This window comes from Gekko japonicus, mitochondrion (assembly GCF_001447785.1).
Source record: "Gekko japonicus mitochondrion, complete genome".
In the NCBI taxonomy this organism is placed as follows: Eukaryota; Metazoa; Chordata; class Lepidosauria; order Squamata; family Gekkonidae; genus Gekko; species Gekko japonicus.
The window spans coordinates 1-16,544 of record NC_028035.1 but is presented as its reverse complement, the minus strand read 5'-3'; the positions used below and the strand labels follow the sequence as shown (position 1 = coordinate 16,544).

General features: G+C 44.3%; 13 protein-coding genes and 24 non-coding genes across 37 annotated transcripts, besides 2 other annotated features; 9 read left to right on the top strand and 28 right to left on the bottom strand. All coding sequences in view use genetic code 2, as the record gives it.

The window, feature by feature from the left end:
* Positions 1-1,174: a D loop (control region).
* APQ53_gt22 lies at positions 1,175-1,241 on the top strand. The gene has a single exon. It is a non-coding gene; the product is annotated as a tRNA-Pro (tRNA).
* APQ53_gt21 lies at positions 1,242-1,306 on the bottom strand. The gene has a single exon. It is a non-coding gene; the product is annotated as a tRNA-Thr (tRNA).
* On the bottom strand, positions 1,307-2,446 carry CYTB (cytochrome b). Its single transcript has one exon. It carries the CDS (start codon positions 2,444-2,446, stop codon positions 1,307-1,309), a length of 1,140 nt encoding a protein of 379 aa, YP_009170527.1.
* Positions 2,447-2,451: 5 nt separating this feature from the next.
* Positions 2,452-2,524, top strand: APQ53_gt20. Its single transcript has one exon. It is a non-coding gene; the product is annotated as a tRNA-Glu (tRNA).
* Positions 2,525-2,527: 3 nt separating this feature from the next.
* ND6 (NADH dehydrogenase subunit 6) lies at positions 2,528-3,037 on the top strand. Its single transcript has one exon. The coding sequence runs from the start codon at positions 2,528-2,530 to the stop codon at positions 3,035-3,037; it is 510 nt and encodes a 169-aa protein (YP_009170526.1).
* ND5 (NADH dehydrogenase subunit 5) lies at positions 3,036-4,830 on the bottom strand. Its single transcript has one exon. A coding segment is annotated over exon 1 (1,795 nt).
* Position 4,831: 1 nt separating this feature from the next.
* Positions 4,832-4,903, bottom strand: APQ53_gt19. Its single transcript has one exon. It is a non-coding gene; the product is annotated as a tRNA-Leu (tRNA).
* Positions 4,904-4,965, bottom strand: APQ53_gt18. Its single transcript has one exon. It is a non-coding gene; the product is annotated as a tRNA-Ser (tRNA).
* Position 4,966: 1 nt separating this feature from the next.
* Positions 4,967-5,036, bottom strand: APQ53_gt17. Its single transcript has one exon. It is a non-coding gene; the product is annotated as a tRNA-His (tRNA).
* On the bottom strand, positions 5,037-6,397 carry ND4 (NADH dehydrogenase subunit 4). Its single transcript has one exon. A coding segment is annotated over exon 1 (1,361 nt).
* Positions 6,391-6,687, bottom strand: ND4L (NADH dehydrogenase subunit 4L). The gene has a single exon. The coding sequence runs from the start codon at positions 6,685-6,687 to the stop codon at positions 6,391-6,393; it is 297 nt and encodes a 98-aa protein (YP_009170523.1).
* A 2-nt stretch (positions 6,688-6,689) lies between these two features.
* APQ53_gt16 lies at positions 6,690-6,753 on the bottom strand. The gene has a single exon. It is a non-coding gene; the product is annotated as a tRNA-Arg (tRNA).
* Positions 6,754-7,094, bottom strand: ND3 (NADH dehydrogenase subunit 3). The gene has a single exon. A coding segment is annotated over exon 1 (341 nt).
* APQ53_gt15 lies at positions 7,095-7,160 on the bottom strand. The gene has a single exon. It is a non-coding gene; the product is annotated as a tRNA-Gly (tRNA).
* On the bottom strand, positions 7,161-7,945 carry COX3 (cytochrome c oxidase subunit III). Its single transcript has one exon. A coding segment is annotated over exon 1 (785 nt).
* ATP6 (ATP synthase F0 subunit 6) lies at positions 7,945-8,625 on the bottom strand. The gene has a single exon. It carries the CDS (start codon positions 8,623-8,625, stop codon positions 7,945-7,947), a length of 681 nt encoding a protein of 226 aa, YP_009170520.1.
* ATP8 (ATP synthase F0 subunit 8) lies at positions 8,616-8,777 on the bottom strand. Its single transcript has one exon. It carries the CDS (start codon positions 8,775-8,777, stop codon positions 8,616-8,618), a length of 162 nt encoding a protein of 53 aa, YP_009170519.1.
* Positions 8,778-8,781: 4 nt separating this feature from the next.
* On the bottom strand, positions 8,782-8,845 carry APQ53_gt14. The gene has a single exon. It is a non-coding gene; the product is annotated as a tRNA-Lys (tRNA).
* A 2-nt stretch (positions 8,846-8,847) lies between these two features.
* On the bottom strand, positions 8,848-9,535 carry COX2 (cytochrome c oxidase subunit II). The gene has a single exon. A coding segment is annotated over exon 1 (688 nt).
* APQ53_gt13 lies at positions 9,536-9,601 on the bottom strand. Its single transcript has one exon. It is a non-coding gene; the product is annotated as a tRNA-Asp (tRNA).
* A 3-nt stretch (positions 9,602-9,604) lies between these two features.
* APQ53_gt12 lies at positions 9,605-9,679 on the top strand. The gene has a single exon. It is a non-coding gene; the product is annotated as a tRNA-Ser (tRNA).
* On the bottom strand, positions 9,673-11,220 carry COX1 (cytochrome c oxidase subunit I). The gene has a single exon. The coding sequence runs from the start codon at positions 11,218-11,220 to the stop codon at positions 9,673-9,675; it is 1,548 nt and encodes a 515-aa protein (YP_009170517.1).
* A 4-nt stretch (positions 11,221-11,224) lies between these two features.
* Positions 11,225-11,289, top strand: APQ53_gt11. Its single transcript has one exon. It is a non-coding gene; the product is annotated as a tRNA-Tyr (tRNA).
* Position 11,290: 1 nt separating this feature from the next.
* APQ53_gt10 lies at positions 11,291-11,356 on the top strand. Its single transcript has one exon. It is a non-coding gene; the product is annotated as a tRNA-Cys (tRNA).
* Positions 11,353-11,384: an origin of replication (putative light-strand replication origin).
* A 1-nt stretch (position 11,385) lies between these two features.
* Positions 11,386-11,458, top strand: APQ53_gt09. Its single transcript has one exon. It is a non-coding gene; the product is annotated as a tRNA-Asn (tRNA).
* A 1-nt stretch (position 11,459) lies between these two features.
* APQ53_gt08 lies at positions 11,460-11,528 on the top strand. Its single transcript has one exon. It is a non-coding gene; the product is annotated as a tRNA-Ala (tRNA).
* APQ53_gt07 lies at positions 11,528-11,598 on the bottom strand. The gene has a single exon. It is a non-coding gene; the product is annotated as a tRNA-Trp (tRNA).
* Positions 11,599-12,628, bottom strand: ND2 (NADH dehydrogenase subunit 2). The gene has a single exon. A coding segment is annotated over exon 1 (1,030 nt).
* Positions 12,629-12,697, bottom strand: APQ53_gt06. Its single transcript has one exon. It is a non-coding gene; the product is annotated as a tRNA-Met (tRNA).
* Positions 12,697-12,769, top strand: APQ53_gt05. Its single transcript has one exon. It is a non-coding gene; the product is annotated as a tRNA-Gln (tRNA).
* Positions 12,768-12,841, bottom strand: APQ53_gt04. The gene has a single exon. It is a non-coding gene; the product is annotated as a tRNA-Ile (tRNA).
* A 6-nt stretch (positions 12,842-12,847) lies between these two features.
* ND1 (NADH dehydrogenase subunit 1) lies at positions 12,848-13,810 on the bottom strand. Its single transcript has one exon. It carries the CDS (start codon positions 13,808-13,810, stop codon positions 12,848-12,850), a length of 963 nt encoding a protein of 320 aa, YP_009170515.1.
* On the bottom strand, positions 13,811-13,885 carry APQ53_gt03. The gene has a single exon. It is a non-coding gene; the product is annotated as a tRNA-Leu (tRNA).
* On the bottom strand, positions 13,886-15,450 carry APQ53_gr01. Its single transcript has one exon. It is a non-coding gene; the product is annotated as a 16S ribosomal RNA (ribosomal RNA).
* APQ53_gt02 lies at positions 15,451-15,518 on the bottom strand. The gene has a single exon. It is a non-coding gene; the product is annotated as a tRNA-Val (tRNA).
* On the bottom strand, positions 15,519-16,469 carry APQ53_gr02. Its single transcript has one exon. It is a non-coding gene; the product is annotated as a 12S ribosomal RNA (ribosomal RNA).
* On the bottom strand, positions 16,470-16,544 carry APQ53_gt01. Its single transcript has one exon. It is a non-coding gene; the product is annotated as a tRNA-Phe (tRNA).

Here is a 16,544-nt window from a genome sequence, read left to right as displayed (position 1 = left end):
CTGTTTAATATAATTAATTTATATGTGCAATGTATGTGTGTTGTACACATCTTTGTACATGCGCTATTAAATTAATATAATTAATTTATATGTGCAATGTATGTGTGTTGTACACATCTTTGTACATGCGTTGGGTGGGTTCGGCTGCTGAGATTCGGCTATCGTAATAAGTACGGTGGATCTAGGGTCTCAGGCTAAGTTTGAAAAGGGTGTAGTTAAATCTCGTTTTAGGGGTTTGGCGAGAGCAAATTTAATTGCACCGGAATCTGCTTAGTGGGGGGTAAGGGGGGTTTGCCGCAGAAACGCGCGTGCGTACATGATGCGTGCGTACATGATGCGTGCGTACATGATGCGTGCGTACATGATGCGTGCGTATGTATGTGTTTGTGTGTGCTTGTGTGTGTTGTTTGCGTGTGTTTTATGTGGGCTGCTGGGTGGATGCGGTGAAAACTCTGTTGAACCGCTAAAGTAGGACTGTGAGACAAGAAAAAATTCTGTTTTTTTAGGCAAAAATTTTTGGTTGGGCACAGAGGGTATAAAAATATGTCCATCGAGCATGAATGAATATGCCCCTGCCTGTGTTAGGTGTGATATAAGGATAACACCGTGGGTTCAGCGTACAAGTATAATTGTGCTCTCGCACCGCGCTGCCGGCTAGTGGGACTGAGACCACATAAAAAAAATTAAAAAACTACCAGCTGTCTGAAAAACCAGGGTAGCTATGGGTATGAGTTAAGGGTAGCAACCCCACAAACCAGAGGTCTTGGAAAAAGTCTTGTGTGTTACCTCACAATCAATGGCCCTGAGATAGGAGCCAGAGGTCTTGGAAAAAGTCTTGTGGGTTACGATGCAATTAATGGGCCTGACGCCTGTAACGGTTGTGTCCGGGTGGGCGGGTTGATGGTTTCACGTGCTATGTCAGAGTTAAGCCTTAAACATGTCCGAATAACATTCATTTACAAATCCTTGCTTATTGCACTGTATGTAAATGGTGATTAAGCACTGTTTGGTGTATTGGATATTCATGAGGAAAATAGATGAATGCACGATATACATAGTATATCCTCTAGCATTAATATAATGTACTTATATAATATTCATGAGGAAAATCGCTATATGCACGATATACATAGAGTATGTATATCTATAGTGTTTTAGGACATTCCTTCGGCGGCAAAAAATAGTTTAATTAAAATACTAGTTTTGGGGACTAGAGATAAGTTTTGCCATCTTTTTTTTGATTTAGGGGCACGTTTGCCCGTCTCTGACTTACAAGGTCAGTGCTTTGGTGTTTAAGCTACTAAAACTAGTGGTTTATGAGTTGATTTTCTAATTTATTGCTCATGGGGAGTAGTAGGAGAATGAGTGCGAAATAGTTGATGGACGCGATCTGGCCGATGAAAATGAATGGGTCTTCGACTGGTTGCCCTCCGATTCAGGTTAGGATAAGGATATTAGTTGTGAGGGCTCAAAATATTAGTTGTGCGAGCGGCCGGAATATATTGCTTCGTTGTTTTGCGTTGTGGGTTAGTGGGAAGATAAGTAGAATGGCGATTGATAAGATTAGGGCTATGACTCCCCCAAGCTTGTTTGGGATTGAGCGGAGGATTGCGTAGGCAAATAGGAAGTATCATTCTGGTTTGATGTGGGGGGGTGTTACTAAGGGGTTTGCGGGGGTGAAGTTTTCTGGGTCACCAAGTAGTTGTGGTTGGAGAAGGGCTAAGTAGAGTAGAAGGGTGATTATTAGTGCTGCGCCTAATAGGTCTTTGTATGAGAAGTATGGGTGGAATGGAATTTTATCTGGGTTGGAGTTTAAACCTGCGGGATTATTAGATCCTGTCTCGTGAAGATACAGGAGGTGCAGTATTACTATGGCTAGGACGGCGAAGGGCAAGAGGAAGTGAAATGTGAAGAAGCGCGTGAGTGTTGCATTGTCTACGGAAAACCCTCCCCAGATTCACTGTACCAACGTTGTGCCAATGTATGGGATTGCGGAGAGGAGGTTTGTGATTACTGTGGCCCCTCAAAAAGATATTTGTCCTCATGGCAGTACGTAGCCCACGAAGGCTGTTGCTATAACTAGGAATAGTAGAAGGATACCAATGTTCCATGTTTCTTTATATAAGTAGGAGCCATAGTATAGGCCCCGCCCAATGTGCAGGTAAAGGCAGATAAAGAATAAGGAGGCGCCATTGGCGTGTAAGTTTCGAATAAGTCAGCCGTATTGGACGTCTCGGCAGATGTGTGCTATAGAGGGGAATGCAAGGCTTGTGTTTGCGGTGTAGTGTATAGCAAGGAATATGCCAGTTAGGATTTGTACTAGTAGGCAGATTCCTAGAAGTGAGCCAAAATTTCACCATGCAGTGATGTTTGATGGGGTTGGAAGGTCAATGAATGATTTATTAATAATTTTTAGTATGGGGTGCGATTTTCGGATGGGGGTCATTAGAGGTTTTTGTAGTTGAATAGCAACAGTGGTTTTTCGGACCACAGGTCTTGGTGAAATTGTAATCCAAGTAGAAATAGTATGATATATTTGATTTTTTTATTTTCTGTTTGTTTTGTTTTAGGGGTCCTTGGTGTGGCTGCTAATCCCGCCCCATTTTTTGGGGCGGTGGCATTAGTGTTTGGTGCATTGGGTTGTTGTGGTGTTTTAGTGGGGCTTGGTGGATCATATATTGGGATTGTCTTGCTTTTAATTTATCTTGGTGGGATGCTTGTAGTTGTTGCTTATTCTGTGGCGCTAGCTGCAGAGCCTTATCCTGAGGCCTGGGTCAATCATTCTGTCTTGATACATGTGTTGGGGTATGTGTTATTGGTGTTGTTAGTTGGGTGGTGTTTCATGGAGTTATTTGTTGAGTCTGGTGTAGATGCGGCTGGGTTTTTTAGTTTGCGGGGCGATTTTAGTGGAGTGGTGTTGCTATTTTCAATGGGCGGATGGTTGTTATTATTGTCTGGTTGGGGGTTGTTGTTGGCGTTGTTTGTAGTTTTGGAGTTAACACGTGGACGTGCACGGGGAGGCCTGCGTGTGCCGTAGAGTTTGAGTCAAAGTAGGGTGGCAGCTGAGGTAGTGATGAAGGTTATTAGATAGGTTTTGATTGTAGCTGAGTTTGTTGAGGATAGTTTGTTTGCGAGGGCTATGTTAGTTTTTTTTACTGTTGTGGGCCCAACGGTTTCATATCATAGTGTGTCGTTTGATAGTAGGGATAATTGGGCTAGTGTCAGGCTTATTTTTGGTGAGGTGCGGTGTGAAAGGGTATTAAAGAATATTAGTTGCGTTAGTGTTGTGTGGCTAATAGTCTTGTTTTGGGGTTTTATTTGAGTGGTTTGTCAGGTTAGATCTAGTGCGCAGATGAGTCCTAGTAGAGTGACCATGCTGGCGCAGAGTTTTGTAATTGTTGTTATGGTTATAATTTGGGTTTTATTAGGCAGGATAATTGAGGTCACTAGTAGGCCCGCTAGGATGCTGCCAGCTGCCAGGCGAAGGATTGGGGCTACTTGGCACGAGTGGGCTTCGTTGGGGCGATTTCAGGAGAGATAGCGTGGGGTGTCAAGTTGGACATAAAATACTAGTCGTAGGCTATATGCAGCGGTTAGTGCAGTTGCTGCGACTGTGGTTAATAGGGCTCAGGCGTTGAGGGCTGAGGTGTTTATTGTCTCAATAATTAAATCTTTTGTGTAGAAGCCCGCTAAGAATGGAGTTCCTATGAGTGCTAGGCTGCCTAATGTTGTGCAGGAGGTTGTGATGGGTATTGTTTTTTGTACCCCGCCTATTTTTCGGATGTCTTGCTCGTCGTTTAGGTTGTGGATAATGGACCCAGAGCAAAGAAATAACATGGCCTTGAAGAACGCGTGTGTTGTGATATGTAGGAAGGCTAGTTCTGGCTGGTTTAGCCCGATAGTTAGTATTATTAGACCCAGTTGGCTGGTTGTAGAAAAGGCGATGATTTTTTTAATGTCGTTTTGAGTGAGTGCACACAAGGCAGCAAATGTCGTAGTGAGTGCGCCGAGGCAGAGACAGGATGAAAGAGCAAGCGGATTCGCTTCCAGGAGGGGGTGGAAGCGAATTAGCAGGAATACACCTGCTACGACTATTGTGCTTGAGTGCAATAGTGCTGATACTGGGGTGGGGCCCTCCATGGCTGCGGGCAGCCATGGGTGTAATCCGAATTGGGCTGATTTGCCGGCTGCGGCAAGAATAAGTCCGAGTAATGGGGCGGACGGCACGGTTGTGTGAGCAAATATTTGTTGTATTTCTCATGTGTCGAAGTTTATAGCTAGTCATGTAATTGACAGAATAAGTCCAATGTCACCGATGCGATTATAGATGATTGCTTGTAGGGCTGCGGTATTGGCGTTAGTTCGTGCGTGTCATCAGCTGATTAGAAGGAATGATATAATACCAACGCCTTCTCAGCCGATGAATAGTTGAAGTATATTATTAGCGGTGGTGAGGGTTAGTATTGCAATTAAGAATAGTAGTAGGTATTTTGAAAATTTGTAGTGGTTTGGGTCTGAGGCTATGTATCAGTTTGTAAACTCTAAAATTGACCAGGTGATAAGCAGGGCCACTGGAAGGAATAGTACTGCGTAAGTGTCGAATGTGAAGCTGATTTGAAGGTTGAAGTTCATGTTAATTCAATTAAGATTTGTTGTAATGGATTGTATGCCAGTGCTGGTGAAGAGGATTAATGGTAAGGTACTGATTATTGTTGCAAGTTTTATGGTTGCTGTGATATTGGTTGTGTTGGGGCTATGGGAAAAAAGAAGGGGGGTAGTTAGGACGATGGCTGTTGTAATTAGAGTTGCATGGAATAGTAGGTTGGCCATATACTTTCACTTGGAGTTGCACCAAGGGTTGTTAGCGCCTAAGACTAGTGGACTACTGCTATCCTTTGAAAGTGGAAGGGGCCAAAGGTTTAATTTTGGATCAAGGAGTTAGCAGTTCTATGATAGGACCTCTTCGGGTATAAAAGGGGGTTGGGGCCCCTAATTCTAAATCCACAATTTAGCGTTTTGTATTAAACTATGTGTACTAAAATATTAGTGCTGGGTTGGTGATAAGCAAAGTAAGTGGAACCAGGTGTAGGGTTATTAATAGATGCTCACGCGTGTGTGTGGGGGTTAGGACTTTGTTGGGTAAGGGGGTGCCGCGTTGTGTTGTGATAAAAATGTACAGTGAATAAGTTGCGGTGATAAGTGTTGTTGTAGCAGTTAAAATGATTGTTGTTGTGTTTCAGTTAAATAGGGAGCTAAGGATTATTAATTCTCCTAGAAGGTTGATTGTTGGTGGAAGGGCCATGTTTATAAGACTGGCGACTAATCATCACATTGTTATAAGTGGTAGGATAAATAATAGGCCCTGAGTTAATAGTAGGGTGCGTGTATGTGTGCGCTCATAGTTGGTGTTTGCAAGGCAAAACAGTAGTGAGGAAGTTAGCCCATGGGCAATTATGAGAATTATTGCCCCGGCCGTGCTCCATGGGGTATTAATGAGGGTTGCGGCAATTACAAGGCCTATGTGACTGACAGAGGAGTAGGCGATAATTGATTTTAGGTCTGTTTGTCGTAGGCAGATTAGACTTGTTATGATTATACCTCATAGGCTTAAAACAATAAAGGGAAAATATATGGTTTGTGTTATTTGGGGCGCTAGTGGGATCATCCGGATGATCCCATAGCCGCCCAATTTTAGAAGTACAGCGGCCAAGATTATAGACCCTGCAATTGGTGCTTCTACGTGCGCTTTTGGAAGTCAGAGGTGGAGGCCGTAAAGTGGTATTTTTACTATGAATGCCATTATACAGGCAAGTCATATGATTATGGTTATATTTGGGGTTAGTGTATTTTGTATTGCGAGCAATAACATTGTTGTGTGTCCATTGCTGACATATAGATGTAAGATAGCGATTAGTAATGGGAGGGAGCCTGTCAGGGTGTAGAATAGGAAGTATATTCCTGCGTTAAGCCGTTCGGCCTGGCTACCTCAGCGTGTGATTAGGATCAAGGTTGGCACAAGGGTTATTTCAAACATAATATAGAATATGGTGAGATCTGTTGTGGTGAATGTTATAATTAGGGTTGTCTGTAGTGTGGCGCAGGTTGCGAGAAATATACGTTTTCGGTTGACAGGCTCTGTGACTAGGTGGTGTTGACTTGCGATAATTATAAGTGGTAGGATTCAGGCAGACATAGTTGTTAAGGGTGTAGTAATATTATCTAGTATTATTAGTGTGTTGGTTGAATGCGGTTTATGGTTAAGTGGTTGTTCAAACCATTTAAGTATTAGAAATGTAATAAGTATAGCGTATGCTGATGTGGTGGTAAATAGGTGTTTTGGCTTAATTAGTAGTGCGGTGGGGATTAGTATAGCAGTTGCAAGAAGGATTTTTAACATTTTAGTAGGCTAAGGTTGTGAAGGTGGTCAGAAGCGTGGGTTCGTGTAGATGCCACAAGTAGACTTAGTCCTGCGCCCGCTCCGCATGCGGCAAGTGCGAGTATAATGATTGGTTGTAATGACGTGTTGGTGTGGATTGGTGTTTGATAGCTAACCGCCAGTGCTGAGAATAGTGCTAGTATTATGCCTTCGATGCATAGTAAGGCAGAGACAAGATGTGTGCGGTGTAGCGCTAAGCCGGTGATGCTTAGTATAAATGTGCCTGCGGTAGTAAAATGGACAACGGTCATATTTGGTGGCCCCTCCAAAGGGATCGGCTAAGTCGAAATTAGGGATTTTAGTTAAACTAGCCACCGTATTCTGCTCATTCTAGGCCCCCTTGCAATCATTCATATGCGAGGCCTAGTGTTAATAGTATAATAATTATTGTGGTTCAAAGTATTGTGCTGCCTGGGGATGTGCTGATTGCCCAAGGGAGTGGGAGGAGAAGAGCAATTTCTAGGTCAAACAGTAGAAATAGGATTGCAACAAGGAAGAAGCGTAATGAGAAGGGGAGGCGGGCACTTCCTAGGGGGTCAAAGCCGCATTCGTAAGGCGAAAGTTTTTCTGTATCCGGGTTCGTTTGGGGGAGTCAAAAACTAAGGAAAATAAGAATTGCGGTTAATAAGAAGATTAATATAAAAGTTGTTGTTAGCATTATTTTTCCTTAGGGGGGCCTAAGACTTAGTGAGTGGAAATCACTTGTACAATATACTAGAAAAATTATGAGCCTCATCAATAAATTGAGATGTATAAGAACAGTCAGACAACATCTACAAAGTGTCAATATCATGCAGCTGCTTCGAAGCCAAAGTGATGGTCGGTTGTAAAGTGATAGTTAATTTGTCGTGTTAAGCAGATTAGGAGAAACGATGAGCCAATGATGACATGTAGGCCGTGAAAGCCTGTTGCAACAAAAAAGGTTGCCCCGTATGTTGCATCAGCAATAGTGAAGGGGGCCTCAAAGTACTCTATAGCCTGTAGTAGGGTAAAATAGGCCCCGAGAAGAACGGTTAGTGTTAGTCCTTGTGTTGTTTCTTTTCAATTGCCCTCTATTATAGCATGATGGGCCCAGGTGATTGTTACGCCGGATGCTAGTAGTACTGCAGTGTTTAGTAGCGGTACTTCAAATGGGTTGAGTGGGCTGACACCGCTTGGCGGCCATTGGCCGCCCAGCTCGGGAGCAGGTGCGAGACTTGAGTGGTAAAAGGCTCAGAAGAAACCGATAAAGAAAAAGACTTCAGATGTAATAAATAATATCATGCCGTATCGTAGTCCTTTTTGGACTAGCTTAGTATGATGTCCTTGGAATGAGCCCTCGCGGACAATATCACGTCATCACTGATATGTTGTAAGAAGCATTGTGGCAAGTCCTAGGGTTATTAGGGTTGTGGAGTTATAATGAAATCATACTGCCAGCCCAGAAGTCATTAAAAGTGCTGCTATTGCGCCTGTTAGTGGTCAAGGGCTTGGGTCGACTATGTGGTAGCTATGGGCTTGGTGGGTCATTAGGTGTTTTCTTGTAAGTATAGACTCAATAGTAAGGTGAACACGTAAGCTTGGATTATTGCTACTGCAATTTCTAGGGCGGTTAGCAGTAGCAGTAGTGTGAGGGTGAGTAGGCTAACTAGCGGCATTGTTGGAAAGAGGGTTAGTGTGGCAGTTGAAATCAGTGTAATTAGTAAGTGTCCGGCTGTTAAGTTTGCAGTTAACCGGATACCGAGCGCCAGCGGGCGGATTAGTAGGCTTACTGTCTCAATGGTAATGAGAATTGGAATAAGTGGTGTTGGTGTGCCTACGGGAAGTATGTGGGCAAGAGATGCGGCAGGCTGATTGCGTAGGCCAATTAATACGGTTGTTAGTCATAGTGGTAGTGCTAGTGCTATATTTATAGATAGTTGTGTTGTGGGGGTGAAGGTATATGGCAGTAGTCCTAGCAGGTTGATTAGTAGTAGGGTGTATATAATTAAAAGGAGCGGCAGGGCTCAGCTGTGTCCGGGCTTGTTGAGGGGGCTTATTAGTTGTTTGGTAAATTTCAGTATTAGTCAGTTTTGCATTGCGGAGGTGCGATTGGTAATAAGGCGCATAGGCGGGAAAAAAATTATGGTTGGTATGGCTATAGCAATAATAATTAGTGGCATGCCTAGTATTTGTGGGCTTGAGAATTGGTCAAAAAGATTTATAGTCATGTTCATATTCAAGTATGGGGCTTGTATAATAGTGTTTGCTTGGTGGGTGTGGCAGTGTTTTGTATAGGGGCAATTAGTTTAAGTAGGACAGCAGCGAGAGCTCATGTGATTATAAGGATGGTGAATCAGGGGGCTGGGTTGAGTTGTGGCATGGTTCTATGAGGGACAGTCGTCCATCTCTGGCTTAAAAGGCCAGCGCTAAATATACAGCTACTTCAAAGTAGGGCTCAAGTATTAGGTTCGATCAGGTTTCAAAACTATTTAATGTTGATGATTCAATTACGATGGGTATAAAGCTGTGGTTTGAGCCGCAGATTTCTGAGCATTGGCCATAAAATAGCCCAGGGTGCGATGTTGTAAAGGTAGTTTGGTTTAATCGGCCGGGGATGGCGTCGGTTTTAATTCCAAGTGCTGGAACAGCTCAGGAGTGTAGGACGTCCTCTGCTGAGATCAGTATTCGTGTTGGTGAGTCTGTTGGTACAACTATGTGATGATCTGTTTCGAGGAGCCGTGGTGTGCCCTCTGGGAGTTCCTGGGTTTGTACTATGTAGGCATCAAATATTAAGCCTTCGTAATCTGTGTATTCGTAGCTTCAGTATCATTGATGGCCGATAGTTTTGATTGTGAGGTGGGGGTCGTTAATTTCATCTATTAGGTAAAGAATTCGGAGAGAGGGCAGGGCGATTAAGATTAAAATAATTGCGGGTAAAATCGTTCAGATTGTTTCGACTGCTTGTGCGTCTATGGTGCTGGTGTGTGTGAGTGAAGTGGTGATCATTAGGGTAATAATGTAAAGAACGAAGATGCTAATAAGGAAGACTACTATTATTGCATGGTCATGGAGGTGTAACAGTTCCTCTATAATAGGGGAGGCAGCGTCCTGAAATCCAAGTTGGGAGGGGTGGGCCATAATGGCGCAAAGGCATGAGCCTATAATTTAGCACTGACAGAGCTATGTAATTTTTACTAGGGCCATGTAAAAAGATTAGTACTAATACCGGGTGTATGGCTAGCTTGAAACTAGTTGGAGGGGGTTCGAGTCCCCCATCTTTTAAGAGGTGTGTGGGTTAAGATTGGTTCTTCATGGGTGTGGTATGGCGGTGGGCAGCCGTATAGTCACTCTGGGTTTGAGGATACAAGTGTTGTGGGTGTTGGAGTGCGCTTGGCAGTTAGTGCCTCCCAGATAATAAAGGTTATGATTATTGCTCCTGCTATAGAGATTAAGGAGCCAACTGAGGAGGCAGCGTTTCATAATGTGTAAGCATCTGGGTAGTCCGAATATCGTCGTGGTATGCCGGCGAGACCTAGGAAATGTTGTGGGAAAAATGTGAGGTTGACGCCAATAAACATTAATCCGAAGTGGACCTTTGTTCATGTTGGGTGAAGTGAAAATCCTGTAAATAGTGGAAATCAATGTACAAAGCCCCCCATGATAGCAAACACAGCGCCTATTGATAGGACATAGTGAAAGTGTGCAACTACATAGTAGGTGTCGTGTAGGACGATGTCCAATGATGAGTTGGCTAGGATAACTCCAGTAAGTCCGCCCACAGTGAAGAGGAAGATAAAACCCATTGCTCATAATAGGGGGGTGTCCCATTTGATTATGCCCCCATGCAGAGTGGCTAGTCAGCTAAACACTTTTACCCCTGTTGGGATTGCGATAATTATTGTTGCAGAGGTAAAATAGGCCCGTGTGTCCACATCTATGCCTACGGTAAATATGTGGTGGGCCCATACGATAAAGCCTAAAAAGCCAATTGATATCATGGCTCAGACCATTCCTATGTAGCCGAAGGGCTCCTTTTTCCCTGCATAATATGTGATAATATGAGATACTATGCCGAAACCGGGGAGAATTAAAATATATACCTCTGGGTGACCGAAGAATCAAAATAGATGTTGATACAGTACGGGGTCGCCGCCCCCAGCTGGATCAAAAAAAGTGGTGTTGAGATTACGATCGGTTAGAAGTATGGTAATTCCGGCCGCTAATACTGGCAAAGCGAGCAAGAGTAGTACGGCAGTGATTAGAACTGATCAAATAAACAGGGGCGTGTTGTATTGTGTTATAGGTGTGGATTTTATATTAATACAGGTGGTAATGAAGTTGATTGCACCAAGAATTGACGAGACCCCGGCCAAATGCAATGAAAAGATAACGAGGTCGACGGAGGCGCCGGCGTGTGCGAGGTTTGCTGCGAGTGGGGGGTATACAGTCCAACCGGTGCCAGCGCCGGCCTCCACTCCAGAGGAGGCGAGTAGAAGTAGTAGAGAGGGGGGCAGAAGTCAGAAGCTTATGTTGTTTATTCGTGGGAAGGCCATGTCAGGTGCGCCGATTATAAGGGGTACGAGTCAATTACCGAAGCCGCCGATCATGACCGGTATTACTATAAAAAAAATTATTACGAATGCGTGGGCGGTGACAATGACGTTGTAAATCTGATCGTCGCCGAGGAGGGCACCGGGCTGACTCAGTTCAGCGCGAATAAGAAGACTTAATGCGGTGCCGACCATGCCGGCCCAGACACCAAACAGTAAATAGAGGGTGCCGATATCCTTATGGTTTGTTGAGAGAAATCAACGGGTGAATATCACAGGTAGGATGGCCGAGTGAGGCGGTGAGCTGTAGACTCACCTACGGAGGTGAGAGTCCTCCTACTGCAGTCCCGCGGTGAGCGCACACTAAAGTGCAAATTTAGAGAGGCACCCTAAAAAGGTGCCGGGGCTTCCCCCGTTATTCCCCTAACGGGGGAAGCCTAGGTTAAAGCCCGCTGGCTTGGGTGTTTAGTTGTTAACTAATCTATTGTAGGATCAAGGCCTGCTGATCTAGCGAGGTGTTAGCTTAATTAAAGCGCCTGAGTTGCAGTCAGAAGATGTATTTTAAGATTATACAGACCTTCAGAAATTGGGATGTGTTTCCCGTTTGGAGCTTTGAAGGCTTCTGGTTTAAATGAGGTAACCTAAATTTCTATGAAATTATTATTGGCATAAGTGGAAGGAGTAGTGCTGCTAGTGATGTGGCGGGTGTCAGTCCTGCAATTAGTGGGGGCTTGAATCGCCACTTGTGGTGGGTGTTTGTGGTATTTGGGGGTGTGGTGAGTGTGGTGAAGTATGCGAGTCGGATGTAAAAGAATAGGCTTGGTAGGCTTGCTATGGCTAGGATAATGGTTGGAAAGAGTAAATTTATGTGGCACAGGTTATTGAGGATTAGTCACTTGGGGGTGAAGCCGGTGAGGGGGGGAAGTCCGCCTAGCGATATTAGTGTGATTATTATTATGGTAGTGAGGGGTGGCGATTGGGTTCATGCTATGCCCATGTCTGTTATTGTTTTTGTTGTTGTTGTGTTTAATGACATAAATATGGCTGTTGTTGTGATTATGTAGATTATTATAGTTGTTGTGGTGAGGTGTAGGCTTAGGTTTAGTGTGATAATTAATCATCCTATGTGTGCGATTGATGAAAATGCTATGATTTTTCGTGTTTGTGTCTGATTTAATCCAATTCAGCCTCCGGCTAAGGCGGAGATCACTCCTATCAGGAGTAAGATATTGGTGGGTGGGTTGTTGTTGATTAGGTATAATAGGGTAAGGGGGGCAAGTTTTTGTCAAGTGGAGATAATTAGGGCTGTGTTTATGGTTGAGCCTTGTAATACTTCTGGGTACCACCCATGTATTGGGGCGATGCCTAGTTTAAGTAAAATTGCTAATGTGATGATGGTTGTTGTATGGGCTGAGGTGTGTATAATTGATCAATGACCCGTTTGTCAAGCGTTAAGAGTGCTTGCTAGGAGGATTAATGCAGCAGCTGCGGCCTGAATGAGGAAGTATTTTGTTGCGGCTTCCGTTGCTCGGGGGTGGTGTGATTTGATGATAACTGGTAGGATGCTTAAGGTGTTTAATTCTAGTCCTACTCAGGCTAATAGTCAGTGGTGGCTTGATATGGTGATGATTGTGCTTGTTGCTAGGCTTGTAATTAATAGTGATCAGATTAGTGGGCTAATTAGTAGAGGAGGGGTTTAAACCAACATTGTTGGGGTATGGGCCCAAAAGCTTTATTAGCTGACTTTACTAGAGATTCGTATAATTTGGCAGTACGCAAGGTTTTGAGCCTTGAGGTTTGGGTTCGTGGCCCAGATGTCTAGGAAATGAGAGGGGTTTAACCTCTGTGTTCTACTCTATCAAAGTAGTCCTTGTGGCTGTTCGGGCACACTTCCTTTTGTTTAGGTAAGTGGTGGGATGCCTGATAGGGCAATAGGGGCTGAAATGTGTCATAAGCATAGAGCAAGAGTAAGTGGAAGAAAGTTTTTCCATAGGAGGTGCATTAGTTGGTCGTAGCGAAATCGTGGGTATGAGGCACGGGTTCATAGGAACCCGAGTGTAAGTAGTAGTATTTTGGTTGCAAGGTTGGTGGTAAATAGTTCTGATGTGCTATTTGGGCAAAGAAATATAATGCATGTTAGGGTGTTTATTATAATAATGTTTGCGTATTCGGCTAGAAAGAATAGTGCGAATGGTCCAGCTGCGTATTCAACGTTAAATCCTGATACGAGTTCAGATTCACCTTCTGTAAGGTCAAATGGGGCACGGTTGGTTTCTGCGATGGTTGAGATGTATCATATTATTATCAGAGGTCACGAGCAGGTAATTAGTCAGGTTGATTCTTGTGTGATTAAAAATATTTGTATGGTGAAGCCCCCTGTTAGAGCAATCAGTGATAATAAAATAATGCCTAGGGTTACTTCGTATGAAATTGTTTGGGCTACGGCGCGGAGTGCGCCAATTAGTGCGTACTTTGAATTGGAGGCCCAGCCTGATCATAGAAGGGAGTATACGGACAGGCTTGAAATTGCCAGAATTATTAGCAGTCCGAGGTTAAGTTCTAGGAGAGGCTTTGGCATGGGTAGGGGGGCTCAGATGAGAAGTGCGAGTAAAAGTGCGAGGGTTGGTATTGCAATGAAAAGTGTTATGGAAGAAGTTGTTGGTCGTAGTGGTTCTTTAATAAATAATTTGACACCATCTGCAATTGGCTGAAGGAGGCCGGCTGGGCCAATAATGTTTGGTCCTTTTCGGAGCTGTATGTATCCTAATACTTTTCGTTCGAGGAGGGTGAGGAAAGCTACGGCTAAAAGAATTGGGATTACCACTGTTAGTGGGTTTAGTAGGTGGTTTATGAGTTTTAACATGTTTAGGGAGAGGATTTGAACTTCTGTAAGGGAAACTTAGGCCCCCCGCAAATTACCTGTCTCTGCCACCCTAAAAGTGATTTCCCTGGTCTAGGGTTCAGTGTGTTAGTGGTCTTTATATAAGTTCAGCATGATGTTGTGTAACGCGTGTTGGATTAATATGGGCGTTAGTTTCATTGGTCCTTTCGTACTGAAGAAATTATAGCATAGATAGAAACCGACCTGGATTTCTCCGGTCTGAACTCAGATCACGTAGGACTTTAATCGTTGAACAAACGAACCTTTGGCAGCGGCTGCACCGCCTGGGTGTCCTGATCCAACATCGAGGTCGTAAGCCCCCTTGGCGATATGGACTCTTGAAGGGGATAGCGCTGTTATCCCTGGGGTAACTTGGTTCGTTAGTCAGTATACTGGGTCAATTGTATTTTCCGTTGACTTGTCTGTCGTGGGTGGGTTTTAGCCTGTGTCGTGGAAGTTTTGTTATATTCCGTAGTCGCCCCAACTTAAAATTGGCACTATCGTGAGTGGGGCCATGTGGTGTCCTTAGATGATTGGGTGTGGTTGGGTAGTGTTTGGGTTTAAAAGCTCCACAGGGTCTTCTCGTCTTATGTGTGTATGTCAGCTTTTGTACTGGCAGATCAGTTTCATTGACTGGTCCAAGGAGACAGGTGCGTCCTCATTTAGCCTTTCATACGGGTCTCTATTTAGGAGACAAGTGATTACGCTACCTTTGCACGGTTATGATACCGCGGCCGTTAAAGAAGTTCACTGGGCAGGCAGGACCTTTAATACTGGTTGGAGGCTAAAGGCCGTGTTTTTGGTAAACAGGTGGGACGAGGTTAGCCGAGTTCCTTTTAGGACTTTTTATCGTTCTTGCGTGCATGCCTGTGTTGGGGTAACAGTGTTTGTGGTAGATGCTCTAGTTGTAGTTCTATGTCGCTTTTGGTCTGTTAACTGTCAATGGTTTGTCCGTGTTGATGTAAGGGTATGCGGGGAGAGTTATATCATATTACTAGTTTTAGCAGGGGCGCCTCTATTTGTGCGTAGAGTGACTCGGTAAGAGGCTAGGGGGTCGAATGGGTCTGTTTTATTGGTGTATTGTATGCTTTGACGCATTAATTGTTGTTGGCGGCTTAAAGGCCCACTGATTAATTGATTTGGGTGTCCCACTAGTTTTGGTTGGCTCCAAGTACAATAAAGCTGTACCCTTATTGTATATCTTCTAGTGTACGGTTGAAGTTGTTTGTTGTTACTAGAGTTGAACTGAGGTTCATTTAGCGAGTAACCAGCTATCACCAGGCTCGGTTGGTATTTCGCCTCTACCTAAGAGTCGTCCCGCTCTTTTGCAACAGGGCTGGGTTCATTCTTAATAATTGCTTTTAGGTAGCTCGTCTGGTTTCGGGGTGGCAGATTCAGGTCTCTTTTTCAGCAGTTTGCTTGCTAAACCATGATGCAGAAGGTACGGGATGGCATTCCTGCTGTAATGTGCTTAAATTTTAGTTAATCTTTCATTGTTCCCTTGTGGTACAGTTTGCTATCGCGCTTAGGGCGTGGTTCTATCGCATATACTTCATGTGTCGAATGGTTTAGTTTGTTTGAGATACGTTTTTGTTGTGTTGGGTAGGCTGGGCTAATTTGGCTCAAGAGGGTCTTTATAGACATCGTTCAATTGTAAGTTGGGTGCTTTAAGGAGATAAGCTACGTCTTGGTTGTGCCAAGTGCACTTTCCAGTACACTTACCATGTTACGACTTGCCTCATCTGGGTCTAATAATGGGGGTTTAGGTAGATTTGGTTGGTTTGGTTGAGGAGGGTGACGGGCGGTGTGTACGCGTCCCAGGGCGGCCTTCAATTGGGCGATCTTGCCCAGTTTACTGCTAAATCCGTCTTTTGGCCGATGTTTCATGTTGCTTATGGTCTCCTAAATTAGGAAATGTAGCCCATCTCTGCCCCGCAATTAACTACACCTTGACCTGACGTGTTAGTGATGAGCTATTGTGCTTACTGTTGTTTGGCTTTCAGAAGGTAGGCTGGCGACGGCGGTATATAGGTTGAGAGGGTGCAATGGGGGGTGAGGTGTATCGTGGATCATCGATTATAGGACAGGCTCCTCTAGGTCGATATGGGACACCGTCAAGTCCTTTGAGTTTTACGCTGGGGGGCGTGTAATTCTCTGGCGGGCAGTGTAGTAGGTGTTCTGCCTGGGTTTATGTCTAAGCATAGTAGGGTATCTAATCCTAGTTTGTTTCTTAGGTTTCGTGTGGTCAAAGGTGATTTTTGGTGGGAGTGTGGGATGTTCTTTTGGATAGGTGCGTTTTACAGCTGGGTCTTAGTTGAGGTTCCGTACTTAAAACTTGCTTCTAGTCACGTTTTACGCCGTGTAGTATTATTTTGGACCCTTCGTGTAACCGCGGTGGCTGGCACGGAGTTTACCGGTTCTAGGGGGTCTGTATCTGAGTCGAGCTTGAAATATTGGGGCTCATGGCTTAATGTTTGTTACTGCTGTGTTCCGTGGGGGTGTGGCATGGCTAGATGTTGTGGGCTACGTGTTGTGTGCCTGATATCTGCTCCGTGTTAGGTGGGCTATATGCACTGGATTGTGGAGGCTTGCATGTATAGGATCAGTTGGAAGTAATATTAGGTTTAGGACCAAAACGGTGTGTTCTCGGGAGAGTAATGTCTCCATCAGGACATCTTCAGTGTCTCGCTTTAGTGTATATTAAGCTACGATGGAA